This window comes from Oreochromis niloticus, linkage group LG23 (assembly GCF_001858045.2).
Source record: "Oreochromis niloticus isolate F11D_XX linkage group LG23, O_niloticus_UMD_NMBU, whole genome shotgun sequence".
NCBI lineage: Eukaryota > Metazoa > Chordata > Actinopteri > Cichliformes > Cichlidae > Oreochromis > Oreochromis niloticus.
Window position 1 is genome coordinate 17,006,810 of NC_031986.2, and position 11,969 is coordinate 17,018,778.

Consider the following 11,969-nt stretch of genomic DNA (forward strand, 5'->3'; position numbering starts at 1 on the left):
CCTGTTTACTCACTTCTCTATTATCTTACTTTACAGCTGCAACCAAGAAATTCAGACGGAGAACTTTATTGAGTCAAAACAAACAAACAGGTTAAACACCCCAAAACATAGGTTAAAATACAGTGTCCAAGAAAAAAAAAAGAAAAAAGGATTTACAATCAAAGCAGCATCAAATGATCTTATCAAAACTCTGAATCCAAACCTAAACTCACCTAAAGTCACTTAAAGTTTAGAACCAATAAGGCAAAAAATGATTAAATGATTAAATTAAGGCTTGTTTGTGATGACAACATTGGGACTGTTTAGTCTTCTCCAGCGTCAAACCAACACACCAGTGATAACGTGTGCAGTGCATGCTGTGTGTCGCATGGGTATGTGCAAATATACTGAAATGGACCAAGTCCACTCAGCAAAAATCATATGCAAAAATCGCAAACTGGAATTAACATACTGCTCTATTCTCAGTACTCACCGGGTCCTTATGTTATTTTTGGCTGGTTTAAAGGATTTTTAAATCTATGCTGTTGTTTAAAGCTCTAATACTGAGAAACAATTAGAAACTAATGCCTAGACTTTGAAAAGTCAAGCTCTGTTTCTTACTGTGAGGAGATCAGTGCAACACAAGTGATCTACATACAACGTCTGATCAATGTCAAAGGAGCAAGTTTACAATCATTTCACTTTCAGGTGATTGGTATCACTTTGGTTAGCAATGTATTGCAAATCTAAACTGCTTGGAAATGAGTGAACACACTACGGCTTGGCTTTAAACATTACAGGGATGCACCAAAGAAAGAATACAGTATACTGCACATTAGCTAAAGCTCTCAGAGAACAAACCTCCCTTTGATACAGCCACGGCTCAGGTAAGTCAACATCCTGCTGTCTTAGTAAGATCAGACCAGAGAGATTTCCATTCAATATTAGCTATTGTTAAAAAAACAAGGGGGGGTAATGTGGTGCATCCCTATGAGATTATCTTACAATACATCCCTCCCCCTGTACAAACAGGGAACGCTGGTGAACAGCTTTGTTGCCATTTCCACTGCAATACATACAATCAACACTGCTGACACCTTATATATGAAGGCTAGAAACTACCTAAATCAAAAATAAATTAATGATTTGTTTAAAAAAGAATTATATGCCATTAAATGTACAAAAAAGATTTAAAAAATATAGAAACTACTTTCATTGTTTAAATTTTATTTATTTATTAAATGTTAAATTAGATATTTGTTTTAAATTGCTTCAGCATTTACTTAGTAAAGATGTCTGCATGCTTAATAATTTATGTATATATATGCGTATTCCATTTTTTTCAACCCCAGACTTACTTTTTTTGTTTTTTTTCCCCATTTGTTTATGCATTTCTGCTTCATTGTGCAGACTTTTAGCTAAAGGCAGCCACAATATGTGACAGAAAAATGCATAAAGAAATGTTTGAGGAAATGAGTGAGTAAAAACTTTCACATTTGTAAGTCAGCAAGTTAAAATGAATATAAAGGTAAATAAGTACAAAAGCAACTTAAAGCAAATATGCCATATATGGTCAATTTATTATTATTGTTATTATTATTTTTTACTATATTTTGGTTCATTTAATTGCATATACATATATATATATATATATATATATATATATATATATGTATAGCTATTTTGCATTTATTGATTATGGCAGTTTCAACCCCCCATACTTACAGACCCCCATAGGTACTATAAATGAAATAGTCGGCTCAAATTTGATTGAGAAATCTTGGGAAGACCGAAGTCACACGCTCGCAGTCCTCGGGATCTCTTGTGTGTCGGCTAGATTCAGTTTCTGACTGGAGAAGCGATGTCAAGAAATACAACGGTTACAGCAGCTGTTAAACAAGAATGAGCTTATTTCAAACCTATTAAGGGCTAAGACAAAGGATACATGGAAGAACTCAGCTCCTCCAGCTGTGGAGAGAAAAATAACATTTTTTACTTCACTACGAATGCAAAAAAATGATTGCAGGATGATGTTCCAGACTTTATCCTGTTCAGCATGAAGCCAGCTGACTAAACTCTTTAAGAGTTTAACACTTGCCGGAGGATAAGCAGCTAAATCCTCACGGGGATACTGAGTAGTTACATGACATCAGTGAAGGGATTATTCAGCAACACTGTTAAACTGTCAGGCGGCATGCCACGGGCTATGAAAAGAATATTTTATGAGTTATGTCACGGTGCCCTTACATTAAGGAGCAACTTGTCCATGTTGGTGTCGCAGGCTGTTTTCCTCTGATCCTCGGGCATTTCATCCACCTCACCGTAGAGGTCAAAGTGCAAGCGTGCCAGCTTCTCCTGCATCTCTCTCACATGTTCCATTTGGTCAATAGAGCACTCATTGCCTAAGACAAAAAACAGTCCTCAGTTATCCGTACCAATCATGTCTCTCTAAGTGTATAGGATGATTTCTATTACTGGATATATGAATGTCAGTGTGTGCTCTGGTGAAAATGTTTTTAGTGTGAATTACCAAATGCCTGTAGTTTCCCTGAGTGGAAGTCGTTGAGGAGACTGAGCAGACCATTCTCCATCTCCTGTACATCTGAAACATCTGTGAGAAAAGAGTGCTGGACAATCGGTGTTGCCTGGCCCTGGTTCTGACTAGCTTTACCACCCAAACCCTGCTGATACCTGGGTTTATCTTTCACGCCCCTAAAACAGGCAGAAGCAAATACAGGCAGAGTGAATACAAGTCAACAACCCCAGTTCGGTAAATCCTGGGTAAAACTGAAAAATACTGAGATGTTAAAACATTGTAACTACACTGTTACTACCTCCTGCTCTTGTTCTTTTGGCTGGAGTGAGTCCCTGTGTAGCCAAGGTGCCGTCCTCCAGAGGAAGCGCTATTCTTCCGGCCAGACCCACCGGACGGAGCCGCTGCGCTGGTGGAAGTCCTTGGACTCTTTCTTTTTAGCTTCCGCTCCTCCATAACTTCATGTTACGGTGCCACTTGGTGAGCTGCCCGGACTGGATAAGTAAAAGACGAAAAGCTGACAGGTTGGACTGTAATTCAAAGCCCAGCCCTGTGGCTAACCGTACAGAATCAGTCTGACAGGGCAGGCAGGCTCCGTACAAACTGATGGCTTTCGTGACTAAGCTAACGCTAGCTCAGGAGCTAGCTACTCGGCTAACCTTCTAACTTCTGACACAGCGTTTAAGCCACACAGCACAAACATAAGCCGATAGATATATTTACTCCCAGTAGCAGCTGAGAAAGGTATACGTTACTTCTGTTCGTGACAGGTTGTCCACTAGATTAAAACAATTAAAAATTAATAGTAATTTCCGAATGTACCCCGCAGGCTAGGTGGCTAGCTTGCAGGTCCAAACTCTTGAAAACTTCCTGTTTTGGTAGGACGCAACGGAGCAGATCGGGGCCGAATTCCAAACCATAACGCTTCACGGCCACTATCCACAGAAAAATTACTAAGTAAAACATGCTAAGTCGTGTTACACAACAGCGTGGTGCCAATCAAATACGAGTGAAGCTTTATAAAAGCACAAATATACTTATTTTTGATTAAAATGATTTTTTTGGCCTTCTCTGTAGAGTCCTCCTGAGGCCACCAGGGCTGCATTCCATTATAGTTTGATATGCTCTCACCGATTTTAGTAGTATTTTTTTCCCCGAGATTCTTGAATATTTACAAGACATTTAATATCCTTTTTAAAATTAATTTCATTTTAAATGTACTTCATTAATTTAGAACATTTATTTTAGTTGTTATTTGTGAAGTTTTGTATGTGAATGCTTGTTTTTATGCATCAGAAAGAGGAATTTCTTCTTTCTTTCTTATTATTTTTTTTAAAAATATTAAGCACATTTTATATAAGTATTTTTTTAAGTATAACTCTGCAGACTCAGTTATCAATTTCGTTTGAGTGAGCTAACTAAGGGTATTATAGGTAGCTTAAAACTAAACTAGAGTACAAAAAAGGGAAAAAGTAATTGAAATGATTTTGTGAGGTTGGAAAGCTAACTAAAATAAAGTAAAAATATGGAGGAAATATGGTTAATTTTAGTATCTGTTAGTTTGGTAAAAAAAAAAAAAAAAATTGTATTACAGCTTCCCTATAAGGCATTGATGGACATGATTATCGAGAAGACAGGATGTCTACAAGACTGCAAGTCAACTGCTTTTAAAAAGTTGTCTGTTTTAATAATAACTCTGGAGCTAACAGAGGAACATCACCAAGCAACATCTCCTCAACTTTGACTCCGGTGTAGTTGCGTGAAGCAACCACAAGAGAGCGATAGGTGAACACCTAATAATGATTCCCTGCCTCTCCCCTTTTCTTAATTAGGAATTCTTTGGTGATAAACATAATGAAAAGAGGCTCTTTGTACACTTTAATTGTGCATATTTTCATAAATATAAACGAAATTAAAAAACGCTGCTTAACTGAATTCCAGACAGACTATTCAACTTTTTATTGGCAACGCCAAATATTTTGCACTCAGTGAGCATCCGAGTGTGTGTGTGTTTAGGGGTGCGTATGCCATGCTACTCCAGTCCTAGTCTTGAATAGCTTCATTAATAGCTGATTTTATTCACTTTTACTGGCACATAATGAAGAAAAAAACCCAACAAATTCTTCTGATTTTCAGCATTTGCGATTGCATTGCTGTCCCTCACTTGTATTGACGAGTTGGCCTTTGTGTTACTCAGTAGAGAGAGAGAGAGAGGAAAAAAAGGTAATTCAGGAAGAGGGGGGAAAAAAAACAACAGATAAATGCTTAATGTGAATTAGAAAATGAATTTCAGTTTGCATCTAAAAACCCTAACTTCCTACCAAAGAGGTCAAGTTAAAAGTATGACCCAATGAGGATATTTGAAATATCAGACTGTTATATACTCTTAAAAGCTGCGTTTTTCACCCCCGCCCCCTGTTAAACGACTGGGGCTGAATTCTGCGTGACACATCAGGCGACCTGCAGATGTTTTTCTGATCTTGACCCTCCTGATTTAAAGCTCAGGAAATGACGCACCGTAGATGCGTTGATGCAAACAGGCTGTAGATCAACCTCACTGTCGCTAATAATCCATTAACTAGATATATTATATTTAAAAATGTAGCTCAATTGCACCATGGAAAGGCCCAGTGCGCTGTTTTAAGTCTGCTCAATCCTTCCAGCTCCTCTCCATTTGTTCCAGTTCCAACATCAGCTTTTCTCATAATTGTTTTTTCACAGCGATCGATAATCAAAAAAAGTGGAACGAAATTCTCAGAATTCTGGAAAACTACCTGGCGTGGAAAATGAACTTGAGCTAGCGGGTAATTTTCTCTCTCTCTCTCTCCCCATTCCTTCCATCCTCGCTGCTCGAGTGTGTGTTTACTGCGTGACAGTGGCAGAGTGAGTTGAACCGGGATAAAACGTTACAGATGAAAACATTTAGACTGTCGCGTCCACGCAGCCATTAACTTAGCAGATCCACACACACACATATATGCACACACGCATGCACCTATCTCTCATCAGTAATTGCAGTGTAGGTGCTGTTTGGAGAGCTAGCTGCTAGTTACAGCCAGTTCATCCTTTTCTCGTGTGCACGCCTGCTTGAATATGCATTGGATTGTAAATGAATGACAACTCGTTTAATTACACGCTCGCTCTTATTCCTAATTCTAAGTTAGCAGGTCTTTTTTCCCCGATGTGACGTTATTCGGGAATTCTGTCAGACAGAGCGTCCCTATTAAAGGCTACGGTCTGGGATTGCAACAGATTTCAGTTAAGCTGATATGTGACTGTGTTTAATAAGAAGAGCTACACAACCTCATTTCAGTTATCCATGTTTTATGAAGTTATTACTTCACTAAAATAAAAAGTCTCTCTCTTTTTTCCCTCCGAGGACCTGACCCATAATCAATGCAGAACATACGCTGATGTTATATCAATCAGGAATAAAAGCATGAAGGACGTTCTGTTGTTTGTATTCATGCTCCGCGTACATCCGTGTTCGATACTGTATGTCCCCCAGTGTGACAGGACACACATGAGACTTGTGAGCAAGACACTTTGTGTGTGTGCTTTCATTCCTGCGGTTGTAACCCAAAATAAGGCGTTTTTTTTTTTTTTAATAATTTCTTCATTAATACAGACACACTTGACCCAAGTGTTTTCTATTAAAAAAAGATGAGATTTATATTGTTCTCGGTCTAGTGTATGAATAAATGTTCTGTGTGTGAGGGAGCTGGACATCTCGTCCTTGTCTTCTATTTGTCTTCCATACAAGGACGGGGATCAACGCGCACACAGTCACATAAACAGCACATGCAGTCTGGGATTGGCTGAGAGGAACGAGGAAGAAATAAGAAATGGAAGAATTTGAAGAATGGAGAATTTCTTAAAAAAAATTTTTTTTTAAAGTGTCCTTTTTATGACAACCTGAAAGAGTCTTCTTCAGTAGAAATATTAAAGCACTGTGGATGTGATGCTGAGTATAGCATCACTTGTAATCACTTACACACTAAAAAGGATCAAAACAGGTACTAATCAGGCAAAAAAAAACTGGCTTTAAATTGTTTTCAACATGTCTGCGATGTATGTATGGAAGACGAGTAGAGCCGCTAAAAATAATATTTTTGGCGCCCCCCCCCCATTATTCTGACTTTAATATCAGAATTCTGTTTTGTTTTTTTTTCCTCATAGTTCAGATTTTTTAAAAAGTCAGAATTCTGAATAACAATTTATTCAGGGAATTCCGACTTTATTCTCAGGATTCTGAATTTTTTTTAATAGTTCTGAGAAAAAAAATTGTAATTGTGAGATTAAAGATTAAAGAAACGTTTCGGGGAAAAAAGACTAATCTTAGAATTTAGACCTTTTTTTTCTAGTTTGGAGAAAATATATTATTAGAGTGAAAATTGGGGGAAAAAAGGTTCAGAATTCATTTTTCCCCTCAGAATTCTCAATCAGAGGATGACCTAAATATTATATATGTATTTATTGTTTGTTTTTCAGCGGCTGTAATCCTCTTCTGTACGTATGAGGCCAGGCACTGCATTAATGCTGGTAGTAACCTCATGCCCTATTTTTTTTTATTGTACTCTCCTGGTACATCGAATAATACAAATAATAATAATAATGATAAATACATTTTTTACTGAGTAAGTGATAATTTCAGAAACATGTTGGTTGATCTTGGTCAGTAAGGATGTAAAAGCAAGCTCAAACACCTGACACGTGAGTGTTAACTACCAAAACATGAGTTTTAAGAAATGATTTTGAAACCAAATGTGTTAAAGTTGAGACAGAATCGATTTTTATCCATCGATTTTTCACAAAGATGCACAGGCAGTTTAAACAGTATGTTCGAGTTTGAGAAAATTGTTAATTTTGAGTGATTGTTTATGTGTATTATACTTGTGCATATTGGACAACATATACATGGATACGGATGTATCTGTGATAGCAACAGGCCCTTCAGTTGCATTAGCGTGTAACAGTTAAAAAACAATCACTGTGAAAAGTACTGGTTGACATTTCTCATGCAAGCTTAGTCACTGTGCTTTAGTTTATAGCTGCCACACAGGAAAAAAGTATAGGTGAGAAATCAGTTCAAGGACTTATTAAAACCGATCAGCAGCTCAGTAAAAGATAACTGATTTTATTAAGAACTTATCAAAATAAACTCTGAACATTTAAATGGTTTAAAACCAGTTCTGTGATGTATATTAGTAATAAAGAGGTGTTCATTTTTGTTCACATGACTAGAATCCCCATATACTGGACTAAAGATCTAAGAGAAAAGTCTTGGAAAGAGAATTTTGGATCTAAAAGATTGCAGTTAAATGCCTTATGTAGGTGGTGCTGACTGTAACATGTTGCTCCAAGAGTCTCTAGTATTTAATATTACATTTATTTATTATATAAGTCAATTAGGATCTCACTAATTCCACCCAATTTTCATCTGAGACTCTTTGGTCATGCCGCATATCCTGGTATCTCCTCCTAAACTTCCGTCTCCCTCTCATTGAGTTCTTCCCCCTCTCCTCCTTCCTCCTCTTCCCTCCCTCCCCCCTCTACCCACTGGCCTCTTCCTGTCCTCCTCTCACCACTCTGTAGAGGGTCCAAGTGACATTTGGCTGTCCCCTGCCTCGAGGGGGTCCAGGAGATGCAGACGTTTTTGGCAGGCAGGCACAGGGAAGCCTAGGGGTCCTGACGGGGACTCCTGGACTAAGAAGAGAAAAAAAGTACACATCATAAAATGCACCCGCAGTCAGAAACACACATACGCACTCGGGGTGCACATGCAAAAGCCAGCTAATGCGCAAACAGGGGAGAGCTAACGCAGACACATAATGACACGTGTTAATGTGTATGCACGCTCGTGCACCCACCCATCAAAAACATGTAATGAAGGCACAGTGGATGGTAAATGTGAGAAGGCGAGGGAAGCTGACCCCCGGGATTTGAACTGCTAAACTACTGAGTTTTCCCAACTGCTTCCATTCCCTGTCTTAGTTAGGATTAGATCCTTATTTAACAAGGCCTGTATGCTGGTAGTTATATGGGATATAGGCTGTGATAAAACAAGGACATTTCTGCCTAACTATGTTTTTATCCAAGTGCCAAACATACTTTGATATGAAGATAAATTTATTTAAGATTTAAAAATGCTTAAAAGAAGTTTAAAGTTCTGTAACATTGGCTGAACGAACGTTCCGGTTAAGATCGAATCGGTCAGACTGTCCTTGTTTCCAGGTTGTCAAACACTGACAATGACTTCTCAGAGATTTGAGCAAGGTCACTCACCACACTGTGACACCTGTTCTGGATCCAAATCATATTTTTCTAACCCTAAAAATAGTATTTTTTGATCCCTAAGCCAGAAAACCAAAGCAGAACAAAGTGTCCAAATGGGACATGAAGCACAGTCTCCTGGTTAAAACACTTGTGATAGATTCAGACTTAAAGGATCATTTTTTCAGTCTTTTCCAAAATATTCAGGCAGACTTGGTTATATTACAGAATAAGACCATTTGTTCATTTACACTTACTAAAAATGAAAAAGTTTTCCATTCCAAAACAAGTGTGATTAAGGATTTTTTTCACTAACTTGCCACCAACTTACAATACACCAGATTTTAGTTTGAGTTTTTAAAGAGTCAAAGTTCTACTGCACTGTACTTCCTGTAAGGTAAGAATCTGACTGAAAGGCAGAGCAGTTGAATACTTTAGCAGAATTCAAAGTAAGATTCAAAAACAGGCAAAACCCCTGTATGACTTTAAAACACAGAACTGATGGGGAAACAGCAACAGGTGGGTGTAACTGGGTGGGTGTAGCAGGAGCTGAAATGACATGCAAGGGATGTTTTTGATTGTGAACACACAAAAATATAATAAAACATTGTAGCACATATATGAAGTACCTGTGAACCCTTATTTATCTTTTACTAAGTCTGGGAGAAGCCCTTCAGTTGGTCCACTGTCTGAAACAAGCTGTTTTATCTTGTCTGCCTTTAAGGCCTCCCTCCCTTTAAGGGTGTTATCACATCTGCACTGTTTAGTCTGTTTAAATCATTCTGTGGCTTGGTGTTGCTCATTTGTGCAGATGTGAACACCGTAATTGTAGTTGGGTGTCGAACAAAACAACCACCCCAGATGGTCTCTGTCCGGTTCTAAACGATGATCTGACCTCGATCCGAGCCAGCTACCAGGTGTACGCTGCAAGTCTGAACTAAACTAAAAATACCCTAAGATTACCTGTCACTTGCAAACAACAGGTGTTGAACAGTAGGTGGGAGAGGCTTTTGTCCTCTCAGCCAAAGCTCTGCGCTCGAAATGACCCACAGAATCACATAATCAAGAGTGTAAAAAACTGATCGTTCAGAGGAATCTGAGGCCTGACCCGAAGCCTTTTGAGCTTCTATATACACTAACCACACTATTTGAGGTCAGTGAGGATCCAGCACTGTAGCAGTATACAGCAAGACAGAAAGAATAGAAGTAGCCACTAATACTTTACAGTATTAGTGGCTACTATAGAATCAAGCTGCTGCTGGTTTATGGTTTTGAGACTCTGGTATTCTCACTTCTTCAAAACCACACCCCCATTTTTCCCCTCATCAAACTTGTAATTGTCAGAACTGATGCTGACTCGACTGACATCAGTTGAGGCAATTTTATCAGATTTCATTGAGCTCCCTCTGGAAACACAAACCATTTGTTTTGTTTTGTTTTGTTTTGTTTTGTTTTGTTTTGTTTTGTTTTGTTTTGTTGTTTTGTTTTGTTTTGTGCATGGTCATACTGGTAAGACCTGCAAAAGGTTCCTCCATGTTCATCACACAGTAATACAATCAGCATTTCCTCAATCCCATCTTTCTCTGAACCTTCTCAGAGATGTGAGGCCTTCTCATTTTGAGTGTCAAAGTTCAATTAAACCCATATATCAACTGCATGTTAAATTATAGCTTTAAAAAAGCAATTTTTATGAGTATCCAAAGGAGGCCAAAGAAAGAGGAAACATGACTTGCTTGGATGGACAGTTCTGGTGGTGTGGCTGTCCTCCTCTCCTATCACTCGTGTACCTCTGAGACCACTCATCTGTCTATTTTCCCTCTCCACTCTCCTCTGTCTCCCGGGTCTCTTCAGAGAGATAATACGCTGGCCATCAGGGGAGCAGCAGAGCGAGGGGAGATGGAGATGCAGGGCTAATTGCGGGGTGTCGTAGCTCAGCGGCGCGGCACTGCCCACTGTTTTGGCTCAGCCGTAATTACCTGGTAGTCACAGATGTTTCGTGCCATTGTTGAATGCCCAGACAGAGAGGAAGGGATACATAGATGGACGGAGAGGTGGGGGAAACAGAAAGAGGGAGTGCGGTTTCGCCAGCCAGCTGCAAACTTCTGCACACGAGCAAAGAAACAGCTACCAGACACTTTCTCTCTCTCTCTCTCTGCATTTATTCATCCATCTTTTTTCTTTTTTACCCATTCTTTTATTCATCTCTTTCAATCCATTATCAAAGCAACCCTTTTATATTTGCACCTTGAGTGTTGATGGGTGATAATAATTCTTTTTGTGCATGTGTGTGTGCGGGGTGCAGCCTTCCCACTGAGGCAGAACAAAGTAGCGTAATAACTCAGACACTGAGCTGACCCTCTCTGCCGCTCTCAAGTACACTTAATGGAGGTGTGTGTGTGTGTGTGTGTGAGCATGCATGTGCATCGTGAGTGTGTCTGTCTGTCTGCTGGATTTGAATATGACTGCACTTGCATGTGCATACTTGACAGCGTGTGTGTGTGTGTGTGTGGATCCCTGTGTGTGAATGTATCCTGTTCTCCAGTGTGTGTGTTCAAATTGCTGATCCCCTCCAGGGGTGAATTGTTATGGCTGCTGTTCTGTTGAAATTACTGTTATTTGTTTCCTTTAAAACAAGCTAATTGCAGCATAGCCGATTGCTGCGTGTGTGTGTGTGTGTGCTTATTCGTGTGTGCGTCAATTTGTTTGCTTCCTTGTTTATTGTTTGTTTGTGTTGCATTGCAGACCCCTCCAATTTCTTTAGCATGGACACATTTTCACTCCGGCGTCAAAACTCATTCTGCTGCAGCTGTTGGGTGGCAATTTGACTTTTTAGCCAATTCCCCCCCCCCATGATTTAAAAAAACTCTTCTGCTTAACAAAAAGGAAAGGAAATTATGTGCACATAAATTGTATTACAAAAATAAATCTCTCCCTGTGAGAATGAATCAATCACGTTTAACTCAGTTCCTTTTTATTAAGTGCTGCAATCATTTACTAAATGGCCTTGTTTGTGCCTTCTGAAGTATTTTTCTTGCCAGTGTTAAAACTCTTGTTAAAATACTACTAAAAAGCACTCAACAACTTTTTTTTTCTTACGCTTATCTGATTCAGGGTCACAGGGGTCTGGAGCCTATCCCAGCTGCCAAAGGGTGAAAGGCGGGGTACTCCTTAGACAGATTTCCAC

At 39.0% G+C, this 11,969-nt stretch overlaps 1 protein-coding gene across 1 annotated transcript; it reads right to left on the reverse strand.

Moving 5' to 3' along the window:
• Nucleotides 1-50: 50 nt before the first annotated feature.
• ccdc28a (coiled-coil domain containing 28A) lies at nucleotides 51-3,404 on the reverse strand. Its single transcript, XM_003446552.5, has 5 exons — nucleotides 2,814-3,404; nucleotides 2,510-2,691; nucleotides 2,227-2,381; nucleotides 1,925-1,947; nucleotides 51-1,829 (listed from the first exon to the last, which is right to left on the reverse strand). Exons 1-5 carry the CDS (start codon nucleotides 2,966-2,968, stop codon nucleotides 1,775-1,777), a joined length of 570 nt encoding a protein of 189 aa, XP_003446600.1. The 5' UTR covers nucleotides 2,969-3,404; the 3' UTR covers nucleotides 51-1,774.
• Between the last annotated feature and the right edge of the window lie 8,565 nt (nucleotides 3,405-11,969).